Here is a 23,883-nt window from a genome sequence, read left to right as displayed (position 1 = left end):
GGAAGCGGCCACCTGATGGTCTAGTCAGACACAGCAAGAGAGACAAGGCACACGGGTTTAGTTAAAAATGAACTCGGTCTGTTTAATAAAGCTTGGTATTACCAAAATCGCGGTACAAACATCAAGTCACACGCCCACACGACAGAATTCCATTTACAAAACGTCCCTCGGGAGGCCCCTGCCGAGACCCCCACCCCGGCCTGCGGTCTGGGGGGCAGAGGCTGCGAGAAGAGGGGTGGGGGCGGAGGGGGCGGTGGGGGCAGGTGGAGACTAAAATCAGTCTGTATAAAAGCTCCAAAAGAGCTGGCCGCGGTATTATCACGATACAGGTACAAACGGAACCCAAAAAAAGGGGCAGATACGGCAGGCTACGCTGCCAGAACCCAGACGGCCGCCCGCGGCGCCATCGCTCGCGCTCACTCACTCTCTCGCTCTGAAACCTGGAAGGTAGTGTGTGTGTGGAGCTAGTAACCTTGGTCAAACGAGTCGTCCGAAGAGTCGCTGAAGGAGGAACGCGCCTCGACCTCTTGAAGCAGCAAACAAAATGGCTGCTTCCCGCCGGCGGCCGGCTTGGGTTTCAGAGTCCGGGCAGCCGCCAGACCCCTCTTGGTCAGCTTGGGGCCCCCGGCCGGCTTGCTGCTCTTTGCCACCATGCCACACAGGACGGGAGACGCCAGTCTGGAGCCGGAGGGGCCTTGGGCGGACCACTCGTCCTTCAGGAAGTCCTCCTCCGAGTCCGTATCTGCGGTCAAAGTTGTTAACAGCGTTAAGTCACAGAGCGGGCGGGGGCTGGTGTCTGTCTTCCGTTACTTAGTGGTTGTGACAACACCCGGGTACGTGCCAGAACGGATAGCTCCAAATGCCTGTGGCCGTGAGCAAGCTGTGTCACACCTCATCCTCCAGGCCCGGCCTCTGACCTCTTCTTACCTGGCGGCCTGCAGGACACAGCCTGCACCTGGCTCCTCCTTCCTGGCCTTGGACCCGGCCCCGTCCCAGCCGGCCGCTGCCAGCATCGCCCACCACACCGTCACCTCGGCAAACAGCCCTTCCAGGCCCTGGGGTGGCTGGGATCCCTGCTCCCAGGAAGCTCTCTCCCCTGGTCATGCAGGTCACCACTGGGCCCCGTCTGTCCCACAGGACTGCACCCTGGCCCAGGGGTTCCTCGTCCCAAGGGGAAGAGCTCAGGTGAAGCTCTTCTCTCCAAAATACTAGCTCCCAGGAGTATGCTGAGCCGGCAGGCGCAGACCCAAGTGTGCGCACCTCCTCCCAAGCCCACACTCAGCTACGTCACACACGCAGCTTAGAAAGACCACAGCAGCGGAGTTGCACCAAGGAAGCTGGCAGAGATGTCGGGACCGGGGGCTCCCCCACCTTCGTGTTCTCCTATCAGAGAGCAGGGGGGCCAGCATGCTTCCCACCCAAGTCTCGGCCTCACTACCCGGGTGAGGCCACGGCTCTCAAGCTTTCCTGGGGGAGGATCGAGGACTGCCCAGCTTTGGGGAGGGGGACTGTCAAGTTGGCACAACTCTGACCTCTTCCCGCCCACCCCAAATATACATCGTTTGGATCCGCTTTACATGTGGAGATCACCAGCAACATTTCACTACACGAAAGGGCTCCACAACCGAAGACTGCAACCCCCCGATCTGGTAAAATCCACGTGGAACACGAGGGGCATTAAAGAACGTGGCCACAGCTCTGACAATGCCCACTGTCTCCAAGTCCAAGAGAAACTACATGTGCGTGTGGGGCGGGGCGGGCGGGTGGGGGGTCCTCTGGCTGCCTCCTCCAACATCTCCGCTTTCCACTCCCACCGAGAACCCAACTGCAGGATGGCCTGGCAATTCTGGGTAGAAGGGCAGCCCCACCAGGCATGCCACCCAACCCCTTCGACCCAAACTTAAAAAGCAAGAAGACAGTGTTCTCACTTCCCACTCTCTGCTAGTACGGCAACACCCTGCTGGAGAACACCTCTGACCTCTCTGCGACTGCACACACTCATTTACCTAGAACTGCCGGAAAGCCAACGTAAGAAATAAGAGAGGACCTCTCTTCACAGCTAGCACCTAGAGACAGCCTCTGACCTCTCTGTTGCAATGTGAACCCATTTTCCTCACCTGAACTGTGGTGCTTTAGACGAGAGCATAACAGAGTTAGACCGGCACCTTGAACCTGGCTTTGCTCACGAGCACACATGTGCTACAGTGGTGGACTCACCACTCGGAGCACACCGAAGACCTCAGGGGCCTGGCTTACTTCTGGCCTCTAGATACCCCATCCACATCCACCTGGAAGTGGGGAACGTGAGGGAGTCTTCCAGCAACCAGCCGGGACACATCCATTGGCCACCCCTCGTCTCCTTCAAACAGGACAGAGACAGAGCAGGAGAAAGCCCTTTCCTCCTCCTCCGGAGTTACGAATCTCTGAGAGTGGAGCTCTCTACTGCTTAGGCCCACAGTGGCCAGGGGCCTGGGCAGTGCTGTTCAGATCAACCCATCCAAGCTGAAGGACCACAGAAACTATGGCATTTGTGCATGTCCTCAGCACAAAGGAGCTGTCTGCCCCACACTCATCTGAAAATCAGCCCTGGAGACCTACTAATCTTAGGCAACCAAATATACATTAAAAAAAAAAAAAACAACAGCAGCTTAACCTCGTGCAAGATGCCACATCTAGCCTTTTACCAACGTCAGCCCTGTGAGGTGGGTGATCTTAACTCCCAAGTCTATAAAAACTTTATTTTTCTTCCTTAAGAAAACAAACGTGTCCTTTTTTTGCACTTGACATGGAAACTCCACCTCCTCCCAACAAACCAGCCGGATCAGAAGCCCGGACGCACAGATCCAGGCAGTCGACAACGAAAAAACCCTCCACCCCAACCAAGGCCTGGGACTTCCAGAACAAACTCCATTGACAGGTACCAGAGCCAAGAAGCCCCCGCAGCCTTCCTGCAAGGCCACATATTTAGTGTCCATCCATCCTGGGCATGAGATATTCTGCCCCCAAATACTTACTGAGCACCTATGATGCGCCGCACCGTGGAAGCCAGGCCACCCGAGGCCACGGAGCGCCGGCCGGGGCTGACCCAAGGTTGCCTAGCTCGGGAAAAGCGGCCCCCCAGGCCCCAGGGAAGGAGCTCCGATGCGGCGGGCCCGCGTTAACGAAATAAACCCCAGTCTCGGTCCCGCCAGCTGTGTTCCCAGGGCTCGAAAGCCACAGGCGGCCAGCGATGCCCGTCCTGGGTGGCGCAGAGACCACGGCCATGGTGGTGGGCGTCCTGGGCGGCTGAGCCACACAGGCCGGGCCTGATCCCGGCCCGACTGCCCCATCCGGCGCAGTCGACCTCGCCCGGCCTCGGCAGCTCTCCCGGGGGACAAAACGGGCAGCCGCCCGGAGGGCTGTCACAAAGGTAAAGCGAAATGCTGCCCGAGCGCCGCTCCCGCCGACATCGGCCTGAGGGCAGAAGCCCCCGCGGGCGGGGTGGGTTAGGGGGCGCAGGAGCCCCTCCACGGTCCTCACGGTCCTCGCGCGCGAAAACCGGCACCGGGCGCCCGCGCCGCAGCTTTCCGTCAAACGGCGGAAGACACAGGAGTCGGCCGGCGCGCTTCCGGCCGCGCCCGCCAATCACGGCCGCCCGCCCAACATGGCGCCGGCCGGCACTTCCGCCCCAGGCGGACCCACTTCCGGCCTGGAGCCGGGGCTGAGGAAGAAAGGGACCCTTGAGATAGAGGAGAGGAGAGGAAGAGAGGGGAGAAGCAGCGGCCTGGAGGCGGCGCGGCGTCCGCTACTTACTGTAGGAGTAGCTGCTCACTTCTGAGGCGAACGGGGAGTGGGCCGACTTGGGCTGGCCTCTGGCCTTGAAGCCCACGTCCATCTTCCTGGCTTTGGCGGCCCTTTTGTGTTTACCTTCTCGGGAGGCTTTCAGAGACAGGCTGAGGCCTTTGGCCAGTGCCTTTCGGTCCTTGCCCAGCAGGCTGTCATAAGGCGTCAAGTACCTGCCACAGCCCCCGCTCGTTTTCGATTTCCCCCCAGAATTGTCCGAGAACTTGAAGGGTGACTTCAACTTGTCCTGCTTTGTGAGGGAGAGGGCCTTGTCCAGCTTACTTGCCAGCTGCTCCTGGTCGCTGGCCATCTTCTTTTTCTTAATCTTGAGCTGAAGGGGGAAGTTGGAAATCACAGGTTAAGACGCACTTGACCAAACGGGATAGTGGGTCTCAGTGCACAAGCTCTGACGAACCACAACTCCCGTCCATCTCCCTGCCTCAGTGGCTTTTGACAAATTGTTTAACTCCTCTAAGCCTTGATTCTCCCGCTCTGTAAAATGGCGATAATTATGTATGGGCGTCATCAGAAGGTTGCTCTGAAGATGAACCGAGATAAAGCACATGGAGTATTTAGCAAATAGCTGTTCCTGTGCTTGCAGTTGTCACTGGGGCTGGCACTTCCACTCTGGCTCTCCGCGGTGCTATCTGGTGCCTCCTGGGGAAGCACTTTAAGCAAACAGTGCTGCCAATGAGCAGGAGAAGCCAGCTGGATTAAGGGAGGAGGAAGGGAACCAAGATTGAATACCCAGATCATAGCCCAGCTGATCTGCTTATCTCAACTACCTAGAGCAGCTGATGAAGACTGCCACACAGCCTAAATCAGCCCATCCAACTACATGGGCAGGAGCTGCCAAGAAAATGCCTCGGAGCATGCCTTGTATGCCTGAAGCAGACAACGATTAGCGATTTCAAAGATTAAATTCCTGCTTGCACTCTCGTCTGCTACAGTCATTTGTTGTTCCAGTGAAATGTGCACTTTCAAAGGCATTAATGCCTCTCATCTGCACATTTCATTTCTATTTTCTTTATTCGGGTAACGTTTCGTAAGGAAAAAAGATGGGAAAGTGTCATTTAAACCACCAAAAAAGCATCATTCACAATTTGAGAGTATTAAGGATCCTGATGTACAAACTGTCTCTCCTCCCTCTTCCTGGATCCAGCCTCCCTTACGTGAGTGGCCCCCTCTGATGGCCAGACCAACCAAAAGAGCCCCCACGCACGAGGCTTTACAAGGACGGATGACAAGGTACATTAGTATTTAGAAACGCGGGCCTTAAGTGGATGATTTCAATGCTCTGCAGAAGTAAGAAAAATCAAGGAGTTGGCTCTCACCCCACTACGCCTGGAGAATTCACAGAGGAAATTACAATGACATCAGGTCCTTGTTTTTTAAAGAACTACAGACTGGTGAAGCTGCTCATTAAACAATTACACCGTTAAACAATACAGTAATCGCATTATCTGGTTAAGAACTTGCAGTCTTTTTTCTTGGCTTCGACAAAGGGTCATGGAGCACACGGGTGGGGGGGGGGCGGGATTCTCAGGCCCACCCGAGGCTGTGTTACTTTGGTAAGTCTCTGACCTCCCTGACCTCCTCTGGGCCGTAATTTCCCCCTGTACCATACGGAAGACTGGAGGGGAATCACTCTTGCACTGTGACGACCATGTCTACAGTTTCTCTGCAGCAACGAGGCCAACAGACCTGCAGCGGGAGGGACACATACCCTCCAGACTTTCCACCCCAGACGGCAGCACACCAACCAGCAAGACGGGGATACTGACCTGACTCATGAAGTCCGACGAGCCTTCCTGCTCGTCCCAAGGCTGGTTCCTCCCCCTGGCTTTCCCTGTTCCAATGAGGGCATCGTGTTCCTCCTCGGACCCCCTGTGTCTCTTCCTCATCCCTGCGCCCAGCTCGTAGGCATCGGATGTCAGCAGGGGCTTGCCGCTCAGCCTGAAAGCAGAGGCACCACTGGTCAGCACCCTGGCCAGGCAGTATTCGAGAGTTGGGGGTACGCCCTCGTGGCCCTGAAGGGCGGGCTCTGGATGCGGAAGCACAGACAGCGATGACAGAGTGACGAGTCTGGGGAGATGAATCTTGTGAACTTATGGTGCTGGGATTCTGGGCTAATTGTGAATGAGGCAGAATGAGAGCTAAATGGGAAGAAAAAAGCCTTCTCCGAGGCAGTACCCGCTGCTGCCTTGTCCCTCTCGTGCTCCTTCACACACACTCACACGGCTCTGCACGGTCGGATCCCTCTACCAAAGCGTGCCAAAAACAAGGGTCGGAAACGCCAAGCAAGTCCTCCAGGGTAGGGGACTAAGATCAAGACCTTACGTGAAGGAAGAGCCACTGGCCGGTCTCCTGTACCCCTGGAAAAATAAGCTGTGTGGAATGCGGCCTCACTTAAGGCTTCTCTTGCCTGCTCTGAGCTAAACCCTCGCAAGTGATCACAAAAGCAGCTAACTTTTACCTGGTGCTTTATGTGACTTGTTTCTCGTTAGTGCTTTACATTTTAGTCACAGAACCATGCTTTGTTTGATGTACTATACCCAGCCCGAGGTCACAACCAGGAGTGGAGCTAGAACTCAAAAGCAGAAGTACAGCCACCTCCAGGGTCCACACTCCTAACCAGGGGGCCTGCAGGCGCCAGCCCCAGCCTCTGCGGCTCCCTAGGAGCTGCTTTCTCCCCCTGCCCCGCCACGGCTGGTCGAGAGGTTTCTTCCTCTCCCCATCCTCACTCAGGAACATCCAGAGATGCTGAGTACAAGACACGCCGGGGCCCTGGGGGCTGTATTCTCCTGAGGAGACCTGGGGCCAACCCGCGGCCTCACCCCGTGGCCGCCTCTACTTCCTCAAGCCAAGCACTGGGCCACCTAGTGTCACCTGCCCTGATGTTGCGAACAAGGGGACGAGCCAGCCCCTTCCTCTGATGGGCCTCACCCAGCTCGTGCTGCTCCCACACCCAGGGACCACCACACCGGCCTGGAGGAAAAGCCCTCATTCCAGCCAGCATTCAAGAAAAATTCCAGAGGTGCCACACGTAGCTTCTGCTGCCACCCACAGAGCTTGCCCCACAGTGCACGAAGGAAGTGACCCTAGGTCGCAGAGTGCAGGCTCGGGCATAACGAGCCAGCAGATCAGGCGGACAGGAAGGATACTGTCCAGCTCGGAGGGAACTAAGTGACGGCATGAGCTGGAGCCCGTCCCACGGGGCTGGGAGCTCAGCGGGCCCTCCACAAGGAAGAGGTGTGTGGACAAGAGCGAGAATTAGTCCTCGGCCGTGGAGGAAGAAAGGATGACGGGCCGGATGACGGCTGAAGCACTTGGGCGACAGCCCAGAAATCTCACTGGGGTCACCGCCCACTCAGTCCTGGCTGGACGAGTCTGCCTGTCCGCTCCGCCACTCGCCTGGCTCGGCCTCCTAGCCTGGGCAGCGCGCGCCATGCTCCCTGAGCTACCAAACCGGTGGGTCAGAGCCCAAGGGACTTGAGGTGCCAGCGCCCAGACGCAGGCCCTGCGCTCCTCCCCGAGCTCTGTGCCAGTCCCCGACCCACCGAGGGGCCAGCCTTACTTTCCGCTACTGTTGCGGCTCTTCCCTCTCTTGCGGGGGGGCGACAGGGCGCTCAGGGCGTGGGTCCGTTTCCTCGGCCTGCCAGGGCCTCTGCGTGTCAAGCTTCTATGGGGTTCCTCGCGCCTGTCCCTTAAAAAGAATCACACGCTTGGCTGTGAACCTGGGGGGTGGAGGGGGCGCGGAGAAGGGACACACGCGGCACCCACGTCACTCGGGGCCACACACGCCTCTGCCGGCCTACCACAGCGGACCTACTGAGCGCCAGCGCCTACGAGAGCCCGACCGGGGCGGGGCGGGGTGCCACTCACTCGGACTCGCGGCGCCTCTGCAGCTTCAGCAGCTCCCGCTGCTTCTCCTTGTACTGCCGCTGGACCTCTGCCAGCCGCATCCGGAAGTCCAGCTCCACGGCGTCCATGTTCTCCAAGGAGGACTTCATGGCGTACATCTGGGAGGAGACGGGGAGTGAGGACGCCGGCGCCCACCAGCTCCCCCAGCCTCGTCGGGCACCCGTGTGGACAGGCGTGGCGAGGCTTCACGGCGAAGACCCCGGGCCCAGTTCGCATCCCTCTCTGCCACCTACGAGCTGTGGCCTTGGGCAAAACACAGACACTCCATCTGCACAACAGCGACCGAAAAACCAACTCTGCTGGGCTGCATCAAGGCCAGACGGACCCGTAACGACTGCTCACGCAGTGCTGGCTACTGTATCATCTGTCACAGGGGAAGGCTCACAGAAGTGAAGCCACGCGCCCAAGACCCACGGGCAGCAAAGGGCGCAGCCGGGTGTGCTCTTCCCAGCCCATCAGGCCACCACCGATGGAATGCGCTCCAGACACGTGATCAGACGGGTAAACTGAGGCCTCGAAAGGGGAAACGACTTGCTGGGATCGAAAAGCAAGTCAGTGGTGGAGACTGGACTCGGATCAGGCCCCTCCAGCTCCAACGCCAGCCACGCCCCCAGGCGAGGTGAAATCTCTGGGGGACCCGTCTCCGCCCCCACTCCCCAGGCCACAGGCAAGAAACACGGCCCAGAAGACCTCACCCGCTCCTCCTTCTTCTGCATCCAGCTGTACTTCTTGTTGGGGTTCAGCTCGCGCGGAAGCCGCAGGTTCTTGAGCGGGTCCACGAAGGGGCTGTCCAGCACCTCCTTCAGCATGTGGCTGCTGGCCGCCAGCAGGCTCTCCAGCGAGGGCCGCACTGCCAGACGCTCCACACCTGAGGACAGGAGGCAGGTGAGCCGTGCTCCGCAGGCGGCAGGACTGACCGGCGTCGCAGCCAAGCCCCCTCGGACCTCAAACAGGGACAAGGAAGCCCAGAGTGAGCTCAGGGCTTGCCCAAGGCCACACGGCCCGTCCCCAGGATGCTGACTGGACGGCAGGCCAGTGACAAGATGCAGGAAGTGGTGCTGAGTAAGGAGCGTGCAGGTCCACAGCCCGCTCCTGCTCCTCAGAACGTTTGCTGGTGCACAGAAGGCCGTGCGGTCGCCAAAGGCCAGCACTGGTTCTTTGGAGCAGGGTGGCTCTCTACCTGTCCTTAAAATTTCCCTTGAGGAATATGCATGGTTTTCATCACCAAAAAGAAGAGGCCAAGGTTAAGTTTTGTAAACGGTAAAAGTAACATGCGCACACGATAAAAAACAGGGACCAAGCCCCTCCCTGGAAACGCTGCTGCTGCTGGTCTCTGGGATAGTTCTGGAAACGTTTGTGCGTATGCAAACATACATAACATGCGTGGGCATCCTTTACAAACACAAAAGTGCCACTGGTCAGTACAGACCATGTCACGCTTTGCTTTTTTCCACTTAACAAACATCTACTACATTCATATGATTAGCTCGAACCATACAAAAATCGCCACTTCTATAGGTCAAAAATACCAGAATATCAGCAATTTTTTATGGCCAGACTTAGTAATAACAGCTCAAGTCTCTTGTATTGACGAGCTTTATCTAAATTTATCTAAATAATCCTCCACTGATGGCATTTAGGTCGTGTCTGCCATGTGCTGGTGTTTAGAGTGGACACTCACACAGCGAGGACACGCATGTTAGAAAAATCCCTACCCGTGTGATAAGTAACACGATCGAGGTGTGTGCGCTCATCTGAAAAACAGTCCAATGCCCTTCCACCAAATTACCAGGCGTCTTAATTTTTTTTTTTTCGAAGTTCCATGAAATCGACATTAACAACTGTCACGTGGATCAGGGCTCCTCGACCTTGGCGCTAGTCTCTGCGGCTGGCTCCCCGTCGTGGGCGGTGGGGGGCCTGTCCCCAGCAGCTGGCACCCCGTCATGAGAGGAGAGCTGTCCCTGGGCGGTGCTGTGGGACATTTAGCCGCAGCCTCATCTTTACCCACTAGGTGTCAGTACTACCCCCCATGGGCTGTGACACGTAAGTGTCACCACCAGCTGAGAATCACTAGCTTTGCATTTCTGTCCTGATAGAAATGGAGCCACAAAGCGGTGAACCCCATGGTTCCCACAGGTGCTATCAGATTGCAGCGTGTGGCCTGCCCCGAGGCACTGCCTGCCCCTTCGAGGTCCCCCTAAGAGTCTTAGTTGTTGGATAAAGCTGTTCTGGTACAGAGAAGGGGACCGAGGTGTGGCTTTGTCACCTCCTTCACCCTCCAACACACCAGGCATGCTGGGGCTCAGGACGACAGCTCAGGGCAGCCAGAACCACTCTAGTTCCAGCTGCTGTGGGTTAAATAGTGTACCCCCAAATCCACGCACTGAAGTCCAATTCCCAGTACCTCAGCACGTGACCTAATTTGGAGCTAGTCTCGTCAGAGGTAATCGAGTTAAAGTCATCGGGATAGCCTAATATACCTTCATCCTTACCAGCGGTTAGGACACAGACACACAGAGGGACAACCGGGAAGACACGGAGAAAATGGCCATGTACCTACACACCGAGGAGAAGGAACCAGCCCTGCCACACCTTGATCACAGACTTCCGGCCCCCAGAACTGCGAGAAAACATGTGTTACTTAAGGCTCCCAGTCTGTGGTATTTGTCACAGCCACCCTAGGTGACTAATACATGAGCCTTGCGGCTTTACCAAGGCAGAGGTGACTCGGGATCAGAGGTCAGATCTGCACCGGAACCCCCACAGGACCGGGCGTCAGTCAGATGCTAAAGGCATGTAAGGAGTGAGGATGGCCGGCGGGCAGGCCACCATGTGGGTGTGGGTAGCCGCATGGGGGCGGGCGGGGGGTGATGTGGGCAGGCTGGTGGCTCCAGGAAGTGGTGTGTCAGCATTCCACCAGCCACTGCAGGAAAGAAAGGGTCACCAGAACCCCTGCACCCCTCAACCCTGCCTCCAGGGTGCCTTCCAGCCCCAGAGCCCTAGATCCAGCCTGGGCCACACCCCCACTGCAGAGTGGGAAGGGGCACCTCCACCTCGGTGTGCAAACCGGCTGCAGATCTTCCCCCCAGACCCACCCCCCCAGCACTTCCCCACTCGGGTCTGGCCAGCCTGCCTTTCAGGGGCTCAGGCCGAGCCCTGGGAAGCGCTCCTGCCCTGCCCTGCCCTGCCCTCCCCAGGCACAGCAGTCTGTAGTCTGCCAGCAAAGCCTGCTGCTCCAACTTCCCCCGGAGCCCACCTGCTGCACACACACAACCCCCCCCGCCACCCGGCCTGGACAGAGGCGGGCGCCACCCCTAGCTCTTCCTGCATCGGTTCTCCACACACACCCCCCAACCCCCTACTCAAGTCAGGTCCTGTTGCCCGAGCTCAAAACCACCTTCCAACGGCTCTCCACTTCACGCAGAGTAAAAGACCCCGGAATCGTGCCCGCCGTGTCCCCCACCCTCCTCAGCACACACCCCCGCTCCACTCCGCTCCAGCACCCGCCTCCTGGCTCTTGCTCCCATGTGTCACACACTGCCACCTCGGGGACTTTGCACTTGCTGTTTCTGTGGCCTGGAGTGTTCCCATGCCTTCCTCGGGCCCCCTTATCAAGAGAGGCTTCCGTGGCCTTCCTGAGACCACCCTTCCCGGCATTTCCACCCACCTGTCACCACCTGACAGTCCTGAGGGCTGCACTGAGGGCCACACGAGGACAGCCCGTTTACGGCTGGGCCCCAGCAGCAAGACAGTGCCAGGGACACAGCAGCACTTAATAAGTATGTGCTGAATGAAGATATGTAGGACCCCCAAACAGAAAATGAGGCAGGAGTGCCAAAAAGGGCAAGGGTGGGCAGCAACCCCCAAACTGGGGGACCCATGCTCAGCCCCCTCTTTCCTGATGCCCCCAGCCCTCTGCAGTCCCCTCTGAAAACCCACCAACAGTTGATAGGATCAAGAGGAGTTTCATGTCTACGGCCATGCCACCCTGAACGAGCCCGATCTCGTCTGATCTCGGAAGCTAAGCAGGGTCGGGCCTGGTTAGTACTTGGATGGGAGACCCCCTAGAAAGATCAGGTGTTGTAGGCGTAAAAAATAAAAAATAAAAAAATAAGAGATGGTAAGCTGACAAGGGTCCTTGCAATCTGTGAGATCAACCAAGGGTTGCCTCACTTAAAAAAAAAGAGGGTTTTCATTTTCCCCTGGAAAAGATACATTTTTTTATACCAAACTATTTAAACGGAAGAGAGGAAACAATGAACTTTAGAACAACAACAACAGGACAGCCTCGCGCGGGAGAGAGGGCCTCACTTATCCAAGCTTCCTGGGGGGCCATGGGACCACAGCCAGGAAAAAGCCTTGAAAATGTGTGGCCTAGTTTTGACTCAGCAACTCTACCCCTGGGAATATGCCCCCAGGAAAATCAGAGGTGTGGGAGAGGGTTTGTCTTCAAGAATAATCATCACGTTATTTACAACAGCAAGAAAAAAAAGAGAGAGAGAGAGAGAGAGAGAAAGGTAAACTAAAAGGCCTGGCAACATAAGATTGGGTCACCGAAGGTTGGGAAGAAAACCGGGTAGCCCCTAGAAAAAACGTTTTTGAAAGACACAAACGTTTTAAATCTAGAACATTCACAACGTTTTAAGAAAATCTGAAAAACGTTTAGTAAAGAATGCATAAGTGAAAAGGGCAGATCACAGAACACTGTTTACAAAACAGTCTTAATTCTGGAAATGTGTATAGAAACAGCTCCAGAGGAAGCGCACCGAAGCCTGGCAACGCTCTGACTAACTCCTGGGCAGCTGTCTGTCGCCTCGGCCCTGCCCCCAAGCCTCCTGGGCTGCGCGGCGGTGGCAAGGCTGCGCCTGGCCCACAGCGCCTTCGTGCATCTCTTGGAGCACCCCAGTTTTCCAGTGTTGAGCATCAGGGACTTTGTGCCTGGCCAATTTCACTGCCCCTTCTGCTCTTTGGAGGCCCACCACCGCTCCCCTACGTCCCGGAGGTGACACCCCATCAAGGGTGGTGCGTGACCAGCTTGGTTCCTCCCCGCTTCTGAGCCACAGGGTTTGCTTCTGCAAAAACCATGAACCCCAGAGAGCTAATGAGAAGGAATCGCAGCCTCTCTGCCAGAGCCACCAGGAAAGAGGTGGCCTCTTTTGGGGCATCTGCTGAGCTGAGCAGGCCTGGGATAAGCATTCGGGGACCCCCCCACCATGAGAACTGTCAGCCTGCCTTGAATGAGGCCAACAGAGAGAAAAACAGAGCAAGGGGGAGGGGTGGGGAAGAGAGTGCATAAGCAAAGCAACGCCTGATGACTTGGTTTGAGCACCTAGATCCATCCATACCTGAAGCTAATTACCTAACTACTGCTATACTTTAGTTCTGTGAGCCACTAAATAGCCCTCCTTTTTCTAAACCAGTTAAAATCAGAGTTTCTGTCTCTTACCACCCAAAGCATCCTGCTAACACAAACTTCGCCACCGACCAAACGAGGAGAAATTTCACCACTAAGAAACCCACAGATGGGCCACACAGCACGAACACCCGTAACCTGTACTTGGAAAGTCAAGATGTTGAGTTTTATGTTACGTGTATTTACAATTTTAAAAGTGACTATAAATAAACCACGTCCTGCGGTTTTTAAAAATCTTCTAAGGAACTCTTCAAAAAACTCGCAGCCCCCAGACGCTGCCACGAGGCCGGGCTCACCTCCCACCTCCTGGCTCCTCCGCTCCAGCTCCAGCTCCGCGATCTCGCTCAGCAGGGTGATGCCGTGCAGGAAGCTCTGCTCCAGGACCAGGCTCTGTGCGGCCTCCAGCTTCTCCCGGGCCTGGGAGCCGGCGCCCGGGGAGGGCAGAGGCCTGGCCTGGGGCAGCTCTGCGGCTGCTGCCAGGGCGTTCATGCCGGCCAGCGGGTCCTCCAGGCCGGGCAGGAACTGGTCAGAGCCCTCCTCTTCCAGGAAGCAGGCACTGCCGGGCACAGGGGCGGCCTCCCGGGCCCCCAGACTCAGGCGCTCTCCCTCCCCGGTGGGTGCGTCACAGTCCGCCGACTCCAGGGTGGGCCGGGGCTCGCTTGGGGCTGCCTGGGCCAGGCCTTCCTCCGGCCCCACCTCTGCCACGGGCATGCCCACGCCCACGGGCACGTCCACGGGCACCTCCACGGGCTCCTCCTTAGCCTCGACCAGTGTCTCGGGGGTCAGCCGCGTCCCCAGGTCTGGGGCGGCTGTGTGGGATACTGTCCGGCCTGGAGATTCGACCCGTGTTTCGGCCCCCTCAGCAAAGTCCGGGCACCCGGAGGGCTCCACGGCCCCCTGTCCACCAGCGCCCAGCGCCTGGGCCTCCAGCAGCCCGCCCCCAGGGCTGGGGGCCGCCATGGCTTCCTCAGGGCGCAGGGCCAGTGGTGACTCCAGGGAGGGCAGCTCCTCGCGGCCTTCGTCCATGTCCTCCACCTCCGCCTTCACCTCTCGCTCGGCCAGGGCCTCTCCATCCGGGCCTTCCCGCAGCGGCTCTGGGATCTTGGAGGGTGACAAACGGATGGGCTTGTCTTCGGGCGAGAGCGCCAGGCGCTCAGGCCCATCCGCCGGGAGCGGCACGTCGGGAGCCAGGCCGTCGGCGTCGGTGGCTGCCGTAGGCTGCAGCAGGAACGGGTAGGGCCTCCCGTAGTGTGGCGGCAGGGCTTGAAACGGGTACCTGGGCGGGATATCTGCCAAGGACACCGAAGGTCAGCAGGGCCCCTCCTCCTGCCCCGTCTGACACCCCTGCGGCCCACCAGCCAGGACACACCCACAGCCCCCGCTCTGCTCACTGGGGTGTCTTCCAGGCAGCATCAGCGGAACCCCGGGGCCCCAGGGAGAAAACTCGGCCACCATCCTGTCCCTGGAGTCTTCAGACTCAAAGGCAGGCACCACCATTGGCGCCTTCTCGAGCCCCTCTCCGCTCAGTACCCAAAAGCAAACCCTTAATAAGACCCCAAACGGTTCCCACTCAGCCTGTGGTTACTTCTGCCCTCTATTCCACGAGATGCACCCACCCAACCCCGTAACAGCAGAGGTGGGGCACCCAGGTTGTTCAGGAACTAGGACTGCGCTGGCCCTTTCTCACTCTGAGCTCCCGCAGGCCAGGGAACTCTCCCTGCGTGGGATGGGGTGCGCCTGAACCTGTGCGCTTGGGGCCCAGCCCAGAGCTGGTACATGGCGAGACCTCAACTGGAACACAGCCAGGGGACACAGACCAAGGGGAGAGACGCATGGAACCGCCCCCGGGGTCAGGCTCACATTCAGCACCGACGTGGGCGTGGCCTCAAATTCCCCCCGAGAGGGGCGGCCACTTGCCCAAGATCACACAGCCTCTCAGTGGCACAGTCTGAACTCAGACTCAAATGGCCCTATGAACAAGCCCACTCTTCAAAGCCACCAGGGAGGAGGAAGGCCAGCCCCAGGGCTCATCCAGGCCACCTGCCACATGTCCCCACTGACACAGGACGGGAAGAGCAAGTGTGCGCACACAGCGCATGGGGTGGGGGCCCAGCCCAGAGTGTGTGTTCCTGTACTGCTGTTACCACCATGACACGTTTGTACCTACTATGTGCCAAGCATGGCACTGAGTGTCCTACAGGTCTGACTCTGCTCAAAGCTCAGTCCTTCTGAAGTAGGTTGTGCTACTGTGCCCATCTTCTCCCGACACCACCAGGGAGGAGGGACTGAGAATATGTCCTGTGTGCTCGCGTGCTCATCCCAGAGCCTGGCGGCGGGCCCAGTGCACGCTAGGTGCTCGGTAGACAGGAGGAATGGAGGAATGGAGGAATGACTGAATCAACAGACGGGGAGGTTTCGACAGCAGCACGCAGCCCACAGCCCGCAGGGTCTCGGCCTTGCTCCTACCTGAGAACAAGGCCTGGAAGGGGCTGGGGGCTTCCTTCTCCAGCTCCAAGTCCTTCTTTTCGACGACATTCTCGGGTGCCTCCTCCTTGCGAGTGATACCAGGTGTGGGTGGCGGGGAGGCGGGCGGCGGGCTGGTGGGGTGGGAGCTGGGCGTGGCGGGGTAGGCATAGGTGGGTGGTGGCTTGGACACGTCCTCTAGCTTCTGGATGACCTTGGCCTTCAGGGCAGCCACAGGGGAGGCCCGGGGAGACGGTGGTGGGCTCATGGCCTTGCCATAGGTGCCTGTGGGGCCGGCGGCCAGGCTGGGGGGCTTCCGAGGCAGCAGCCCCGGGCCCGAGGCGGCCAGGCTGGCCTTGCCCGCGGCCTCCAGGCTCCGCTTGCCCACTTTCTCCTCCATCTCCACCCGGTGCTCCTGGGCCTTCAGCCGCTCCTGCTGGGGAGGGGGCCAGCAGGCAGGGTCAGCTTGGCAAGACCCATCGCCCAGCACCGGCCTCGTCCCTCAGGACCCCAGAGCCCAGACGGCCTCAGGCAGGGTCCGGGGTACAGGCCGCCCACCCCCCGGCCTGAGGTGGACATTCCATCACAGTGCGCGTGTAACAAGCAGAGCATTCCCCGTGGAACCCCAGCAGCCAAGGCTGGGGGCGTCCAGTCCTGACCCTGGGTCCGCTGGGACCCTCACAGTCAGGGCAGGGGGGCCAGGGCAGAGGCGAGAGGGTCCTGAGATTGAAGGAGCCACCCTGCTCCCAGCACCTTCGCGGCATCAGCATGACAACCTGCACGGAGAACTCACTACCTGCCTCGCCCCATCCGGGTCTCAAGACCACGTCAAGGTGGGCAGGGGCTGTCTCTTCCTGTCTCAGGTGACTTCTGAGGAAATGGGAGGGAGCCGGCTCGAGGACAGCCACTGCTCGCGGGAGCCAGGCAGTCCACACACAAAACACACGGAGAAGTGCAGCGAGTTCCAGCCACCCTCACAGTCACCCCACCGGATGCCGGGCTCACGACGAGCCCCTCCCTCTCCCAGAGAAAGACACTCTGCACAGAGAGGGGAAGTCACTTGCCCAAGGGCACACAGCCAGCTATAACAGCGAAGGTTCAAACCTTCGGCACTGTTCGCTGCACGAGCCACCTCTGCTGACTCCTCCTGCGTGGCTGCTGCGGGACATGGGAGGGACGAGGCCAAGCTGAGGGCAGCGGTCCCGAATGCCTTCACGGAGGCAGGAGGGCGGTGCACTCTAGGGAGCCTACCCACGCTGGGTGACACCTCGCGCCTCCACTTATGGGGTCAGGCAACGTGGGTAGCAGAGACCATCCCCAGCCTAAGCGGGGAGCCCAGGGCCATCGAGTGGGCAGTCGGGCCAGGCCAGGCACAGGACACAGCATGAGCTCCCTGGAGTCCCTGGCTGTCCCATCCAAACTCCCCTGATTCACAAGGCCACCCCGCCTGCCTCCGTTTCCACACTGCTCCCTGTGCCCACCCCTGCCAGGCTCTGTCCACCTCTGGGCCTTGCTCACACTGTCCCCTCTGCCCAGAGAGCTCCTTCAGGGACCAGCACTGGCCACCAGGCTCTCGTCTCTTTTCCCTCATCGTCCACAACTGCTGAGAGTTTCTGCTGGCTGACTCGTGTGCCGCGACAGGAGGGGTCCCCGGCGCCCCGCAGCCCGCGAGCGCCCGCCCCACTCACCACGAGCTGGGCGCTCCTCTGCAGCTCCAGGGCCTGGGCCGCCTGCTGCTGCAGGTACAGGAGCTCCTGCTGCCGCAGGAAGTGCTGCTGGGAAAAGAGCTGGAGCTGCTGGGCGTGGTGCAGGGGGCTGCGGCCCGGCGGGTACAGGGCGGGCCAGAGGGGCGGCACCGCGGCCCGCTCCATCAGCTCCGCTGCGGGCGAGACCGGCGGACCGTGAGGCTGCGTGCACCGCCGGACACGTCGCCCCACTGCCCAGACAGGAAAGCTGAGGCCACAGAAAGGACACTCGCGCGGCGGAGCTGGGCTTGGCTGGGCTCCTGGCTGCCCCGCCCCCTGCCACGGGCGGCCACGTCCCAGGCCCAGGGCAGCACGGGCCCTGTCCGCGGCCACCCGGGATGTCCCCAAGGCCTCGCAGCTGCAGTGTGCCAACACAGAGTCTCCCAACTCCTCCCACACAACACCCGCTGGTCTGCAAAGGAGATTCCCAAGGGATGGGGACACCAAGGCCGAGGGTCTGCGCCCCAACACAGTGGTCCTCCCTTGGTTCTGCGAATGTTTTCCGGGTCGGAGCTCATCACGCCAAGAACCCCTGTGGCTTTATCGCATGTGGACACCGCATCCTGATGTCTGTTCTCTCTGAACACCTCTACCTGCCAAATGTCTTGCTGGGTGGACCCCCTCCTAGCAGGAGACCCCTGGCACTTAGGAGAGTCTCACTGGATGAGGCTACTGAACCCCTTGCCTCCCACCACACGGCTACCACTTACCAAAGTGAGGCAGGTGGTCACTGGGAATGACCACCAGCTGGCCTGACTGCGGGTCCCTGACGAACTGGTAGGCTGACGGCAGGGAGCCGCCAAGGCCAGGCGGGAAGGCCGGGGCCATGCCCTGGTGCAGAGAGGGGGGACCCAAGCCTAGGAAAGACCCCGGCTAAAGTCAGTGCTGGAGACTCCAGGCCCAGCTCCTACCCTGCCGGCTCCCCAGCCCCCCACACCTCCTAGGGCCTCTGTGCAGGAAGCCGAGGGGTGAGCAAGCCCGCAGCCACCCACCTCCGAGTATCACCCCCAAACAGGCTCAGCAGAAAAACTCCACGAGGAGGTGTCATAATAATCACCCTCCTCGGACAAGTCAGGGAGAGAGCGTGGCAGGGCCGCCGAGTGTCATGCAGGCTCTCCTCTGCCACGGCCTGTCCCTCCTGGCACCCGTCCCCAGCACTGAGCTCCCCAAGAGCCACGTGGAGCCTGCTCTATCCCCACCCTCCATCACCCCATCCCCCACACTCACTGTACGGGTGTCCGGCGAGCCACATGGACGTGCTCCCTGAGCGGGGCAGCCAGGGGTGAGTGGCCAGGTGAGCCGCGGGGTCGGCGGACCAGCGACCTGAGCCAGCCAGTGCTGGGCCCCCGGTCACCATGAGGTTGGGGTTCAGGCCGTTAGCAGCACAGCTGGTGGGGTGCAGGCGGGCCAGGTCGGCCAGCTCCTTACTTTCTCTGGAAGGGAACAGAGGTATCACCAACAGCCCAACAGCCCTGGGGATGTCGCCCCAAGTGACCTGTGAACCACCAGGATGCTGTCAGGACCGCAGGTGTCCGGAGCACAAGGGGGTGTGCTCGGCTCAGAGGAGCTGCCCCGAGGGGAGGGGCTGCGGGGTCCCCAGCCCAGGATCAGGGTCTCAGGCTAGGCCAGCTCCTGTTCGGCATCATGGCCCCTATGGTCAGAGGCTATGCCATCTAGACTCATCCTAATGGCCCACTGGAGGGGGGGGCTCCCAGACTCCCAGGTGCCCGCTTCCTCCAAGCCCTCACCTGAGCAGCTTCTCCTGGTCCCGGTCCAGCCTCGCCCCCAGGAGCCGCTCCTCCCGGTGCCGGGCCCGCTCGTCCCCACAGTCCTCGTCGGCCCGGCTGTGCCCTGCGGGGAACATGCAGTGAGCCCCAACTCAGGGCCCCCCACGAGGCCTCCAGGTCTGCGTGGCTCCTCCCCCCCGAGAAGGCTTGCCCTCGCAATGCACCCTCCCAACCCCACCCGGGGTCTTCTGTGGTGGAAGCCTCCCTCCGACACCCCCAGAGGGCCCCCTGCACCTCGCACAGGTGACGGGACGTCGGAGTGACATCGGAAAACCAATCGCGTGATAATCTGGTGTGAGGCCACAGGTCGGGGTAGGGGGGCTGGGAAACCACAACCCCCAAAAATGGCCACCAGTCAGAAGCACAGCCAGACCCCGGTCACGGCCCTCAGCCGCCACACTGAGGTCCCACCGCAGCTGTCTGCCACACACACGTGGCTGATCTTTTTAAAACCAAGACAGAAAAGTAAAATCGAGAACACTTCACATGGGGTGAGTGAAAGACGTAGGAGCTGCTGTCCAGCCCACTCGTCCCTGCCCTGGTGCCCAGCAGGCACCCCCCAACCTGGAGCTGGTCCAGCTGCACCTACTGCCCACTGCCCCAGTGGAGAAGGCAGGTCCCCAGTCCAGCCTGGCACACGGGGAGGGGGGGAGGGGACGGGCGCCCCTGGAGGGCCCTCACCATCGTCCCTCTTCACCGGCCACCACCTTCCCCTGCCCCAGCCCCAGCCCACACGTTCTCTATACCATAAGCCACAAATCAGCGCACATGTGGCAGCCCCAGGCAGGCCGGGCACGGGAGGCAGCGGTCACTGGCAGCGGAGGCCGTAGTGAGCAGCTGAGACTTGTCTTAAAGCAGAAACCGGCTGAGGCTGGGGTCTTCCCACCCACCTGGAGTTGTGGGTGGCAGGGCCCCACCAACAGGGCACAGCCACCTGCCATGAGGACCCTGCAAACCTTGAGCAGCCTTGGTCCCCAAGACCCAGCCATCTCGGGAGGTGCACTGAGAGGCCGCCCCAGCCCCCAGCCCCCAGCCCCAACAGCGCTGCCCTGCTGGAGACAAAGCTCCCGGGCCACCAGACACCCCACATCCGTGCCCCTCGTAGGCAAGGATTCCATTCACAGTGCTATCATCGGGCGTCCCTCGTTTCTCCCTTCCTGCACCCCCAAAGAACAGAGCCCCCAGGACAGGCTTCAGGAAGGTAGGAACCCGCCAGTCCCAGAACAAAGAGGCTCTAGGCGAGGTGCAGCGATGCGCCCAGTGGACCAAGCACGCAAGGGGACAGCTAGGCAGCCTAGCGTCGGGGAGGAGCGTGTCCCTAGAGACGACTGGACACCTGGGAGGGCTTGGAGGCTGGCCTGAGTGTTCTGGGGAGTTCTCGGCCCAAGACGACAGGGAAGCACAGTGCGAGTCACAGCAGAGGAAAGCCAGCGAGCTGGGGCAGGCGTGAGGACAGGCGAGGGAGGCGACCTCCATCTTCCTCACCTGCCCCCGGAGGACGCAGAGCGGCGTCACTGGCCACCTGCCAAGTCGCCGCGTGCAGACCTCGGTCAGCAAAGGCGCTGAGCGGACGCTCCATCTACGCCAGTGCGAGGTCACCACACTGTTCCCAGCACACGGGAGGCAGGCAGGCGAGGAAGCAAAGGGAGGGCACTGCCACCCAGTTTAGGGGAGACGCAGCTGGGGTGCCCCCCGCCTCTGACATCGCTGTGGTTCCCACACTCCTGGTCTGCGGGGCCGTGAGAGTGACAGCTGCTCCCTCCCAGGCTGCCGAGAGACGGTGACCATTCTACGTGAAGGCAGAGCATTTTCTGAGGGGCGACGACAGCGTTCCCCCGAGGCTGTTTGTGCCTGTCTGCTGGGCACAGGGTGCTGTTGTTTGGGGTGCACAGGTGTAGACAACACCTGTCCTCAGTCCACCTCAGGGTCCAAGAACTGCCCGAAGCCAGACCAGACCCCAAGGGCTCGGGGGTCTCTCCCCAGCAGCACCTGGGCTCACGGGCACTGTCACAGCCTTTAAAATCTATCTGAGCCTTTAACACCCTGACTGTGAGTGAACAAAAAGCACGCCTGCTGATGAAGTGCCTACTATGTGCCTGTCAGCCCACCTGGCATCAAGGGCGCTACTACCGCCATGTGAAACTGGGGCCCCCAGGACTTACGCCTCTTGGTCAAGGTCACATAGCTTCAAGAGGCAGAGGGCTTGCTCTGCAAAGCAGGAAAGGGAGACACAGAAAGAGACTAGGAGACTCAGGATTGATGACCCCCATAGCAGGCTGGGTACCCCCAACTCCTCGCCTCCCTCGAAGGCATCCAGACTGGGGAGAAACCACCACCTCGTCCGAGAATTCAGTTTTAAGGAGAGGAAGAATCCAGCTACCTACTTTCCAACCATCAGCTGCCACAGAGAAAGGCAGCTTTAGACTAATCCCTGAAAGCCTCATCCCAAACCTGTCACATCCTCCCTCCCTCTCCACACACACACACTCCCTGTCACGCATTCGTACACACATTCTCTTACACACACGCACGCACGCACTTTCATCATGGCTACAGGTCCCTTAGGCACGGACAGGCACTCTGGGCTCCAGCATGAGCTCTGGGGACCGTGGCCCCCAACAGGGATGCCACGTTGTGTCACCTGAGCATTCTTTAAAGGAAGGGACCCTAAGAGATCTTTTGCTTCCCAGAGGGGGTCCGCGGCCCCAACCTCTGACCCACCAAGCCAGCCATCTCCAGCCATGGGCTAGTGCCCACTCCTCCAATCCCAGACTAAGGCAGGCCCTGGTGCCAGTCCCCCAGGGTCAGAGGGTGGGCTTCCCCGGCTGGGAGGAGGGGCTCCACATGAACAATGGGCTCGATCAGTAGTCATTCGACAAACACTCCCTAAGCATCACTCGCCCCGGACGTTGGTCCTCAGCGTGAGTGCAGGGGGCTGTGAGGCCCAGGGTGGCTAGGCCCTTCCCCAGCTCGTCCTGGGGAGCGGGACTGAGACTGCAGGTCTAGGAGGCAGCTGTGACAGGACACAGCAGTGGCTGCTCATTGTGGACCAAAGATGAAGTCAGAAAAGGTGGCATGGGGGGGCCAGGCCACAGGGGGATGGGGACCCAGGAGTTGTGGGTCCAAGACTCCTAAGCAGCCTGTGGGAGCAAAGTCTGGAAAGTGGCAGCGGCACAGAGGCCACCGTTGTGGGCCAAGCCCAAGCTTGCAGCTGGTGAGGACAGGGGGCGAGCCGGGGCTGGGGACAGAGGCGCAGGGAAGAAACCCAGGCCGGCTGTTGAGAAGTCACACGAGCAAGGACCTTCAGGGCCTCACCCCGGCCTGCCAAACCCACCCGGCCAAACCCACCCACAGCACACAGAACACCGCCCGGTAAGGGTGGGGGGCGCCATCTAGCGCCCGACCTGCAGGCAGGCCCTTGGCTCAGCAACGGGCTCTTTTCCAGGCAGACCAAATCCAGGGTCCCAACAAAACTGCCACAAACAGCAACTCCCCAAAATCCCAGGGAGGATTCCAACAGTGAGATAAGTAAGAGGCAAAAAAATGCAAACAATCCACCCAGTTCTGGAAAAACAATCAACTTTGCTAGTTATTAAAAGAAATACACCATTCTTATCTACCAAATTTAACAGTTTTTTAAAAAAATGATATTAAAACACTATTATGAGGAATCTAAAATAAGAGACTTGTACGCTGCTGACGGGCGTAGAAAACCTCTACCTACCTAAGAAGTCAGCAAGGTGGTGAATCAAAACCCATAACACCGAGACTTTAATTTCCATCTGTCACACAGTCATTCACCAAACACCTACTGTGCACCAGGCCCATGTCAGGTACTGGGGACCCTGAACTACGTAAGGCCTAGCTAACGACCTCAAAGAACTCTCAGAATTGAAAGCTTGAAGCTGGTCTAGTCCCAGGAATCTATCCTTAGAATATGACTCAAAATATGAAGACACAATGCACACGAAAATGTTCAACGCAACATTCTTAACACATAAAACATCAGAGAAAACCAAAATGCCCGCGAAGGGAAGGGCTAGCTGGACTCCAGTGAGTGCTCGTGATGAAATAAATATTCAAGGCCAATAAAAAACGACACCTATAAAGGACAACCCACACTGTAACGTGTGAAAATGCAACCGCCCGAGATCCGACACATGCTAGGACCTCTGCAGGAAGGAGGAAATCGCACAGGAAGATGAAGCCCGGGGAAGATCTGAAAGTGTTCAGGGTGTTGGAAAATATAATGGTCCTTTTCTCTTCTTCTCCACGTTACGTGTTTTTCTACATGCACAATGGAAAAAGCAATAACCCTTCAAGAGCAGCCACAGCCCTGAGTGACATGAAGGACAGATGGTGCCAGGGAGGCGGGGAGGACAGGGGTGCAAGGAGGCCAGAAGACAGACAGAAATGGGAGGCAAAGTGGGAGGGGGGAGGATCCAGGACCCACCTTTGACGTTGCTCAGGGACAGGGAGCGCTCCTGGTCGGCCAGCCCTGGCCCCAGCCGGCCACTTCCGCCACTGTCCTTCTGCCGGGCCACGGCTACCGCGATGCCCACAGGCGGGTGTCGCACCTCCGCCTCGCCCTGAGCGGCGGAGCCTTCTCGCCCAAAAGCCTTGGTGCTGTCAGGCCTCTCCGGATCGCGCTTCAGCTGCCGGCCCGCGGCTGGGGCCGGGCCGCCGGGGTGCGGGAGGCGGGCCTGGGCGCGAGGGGTGCCGGTGGAGG

At 59.5% G+C, this 23,883-nt stretch overlaps 1 protein-coding gene and 1 non-coding gene across 2 annotated transcripts in view; one reads left to right on the top strand and one right to left on the bottom strand.

Moving 5' to 3' along the window:
* The window catches only part of TNRC18 (trinucleotide repeat containing 18), a 70,247-nt gene that overhangs the window by 23,949 nt on the left and 22,415 nt on the right, over positions 1 to 23,883 (bottom strand). The window contains exons 4-16 of the mRNA XM_015585177.2: positions 23,608 to 23,883; positions 19,116 to 19,218; positions 18,595 to 18,800; positions 18,078 to 18,224; positions 17,311 to 17,501; positions 15,626 to 16,058; positions 13,456 to 14,448; positions 8,442 to 8,614; positions 7,708 to 7,844; positions 7,400 to 7,528; positions 5,607 to 5,778; positions 3,793 to 4,153; positions 473 to 742 (exon numbers count right to left, since the gene is read on the bottom strand). Coding sequence (XP_015440663.1) covers positions 473 to 742; positions 3,793 to 4,153; positions 5,607 to 5,778; positions 7,400 to 7,528; positions 7,708 to 7,844; positions 8,442 to 8,614; positions 13,456 to 14,448; positions 15,626 to 16,058; positions 17,311 to 17,501; positions 18,078 to 18,224; positions 18,595 to 18,800; positions 19,116 to 19,218; positions 23,608 to 23,883 — 3,591 coding nt within the window. The remainder of the gene's footprint in view (positions 1 to 472; positions 743 to 3,792; positions 4,154 to 5,606; positions 5,779 to 7,399; positions 7,529 to 7,707; positions 7,845 to 8,441; positions 8,615 to 13,455; positions 14,449 to 15,625; positions 16,059 to 17,310; positions 17,502 to 18,077; positions 18,225 to 18,594; positions 18,801 to 19,115; positions 19,219 to 23,607) is intronic.
* Positions 11,717 to 11,835, top strand: LOC112475311. The gene has a single exon (XR_003044663.1). It is a non-coding gene; the product is annotated as a 5S ribosomal RNA (ribosomal RNA).

This window comes from Pteropus alecto, unplaced genomic scaffold (genome assembly GCF_000325575.1).
Source record: "Pteropus alecto unplaced genomic scaffold, ASM32557v1 scaffold40, whole genome shotgun sequence".
Taxonomy (NCBI): Eukaryota; Metazoa; Chordata; class Mammalia; order Chiroptera; family Pteropodidae; genus Pteropus; species Pteropus alecto.
The sequence above is the reverse complement of the archived record's forward strand: the minus strand, read 5'-3'. Positions and strand labels throughout refer to the sequence as shown.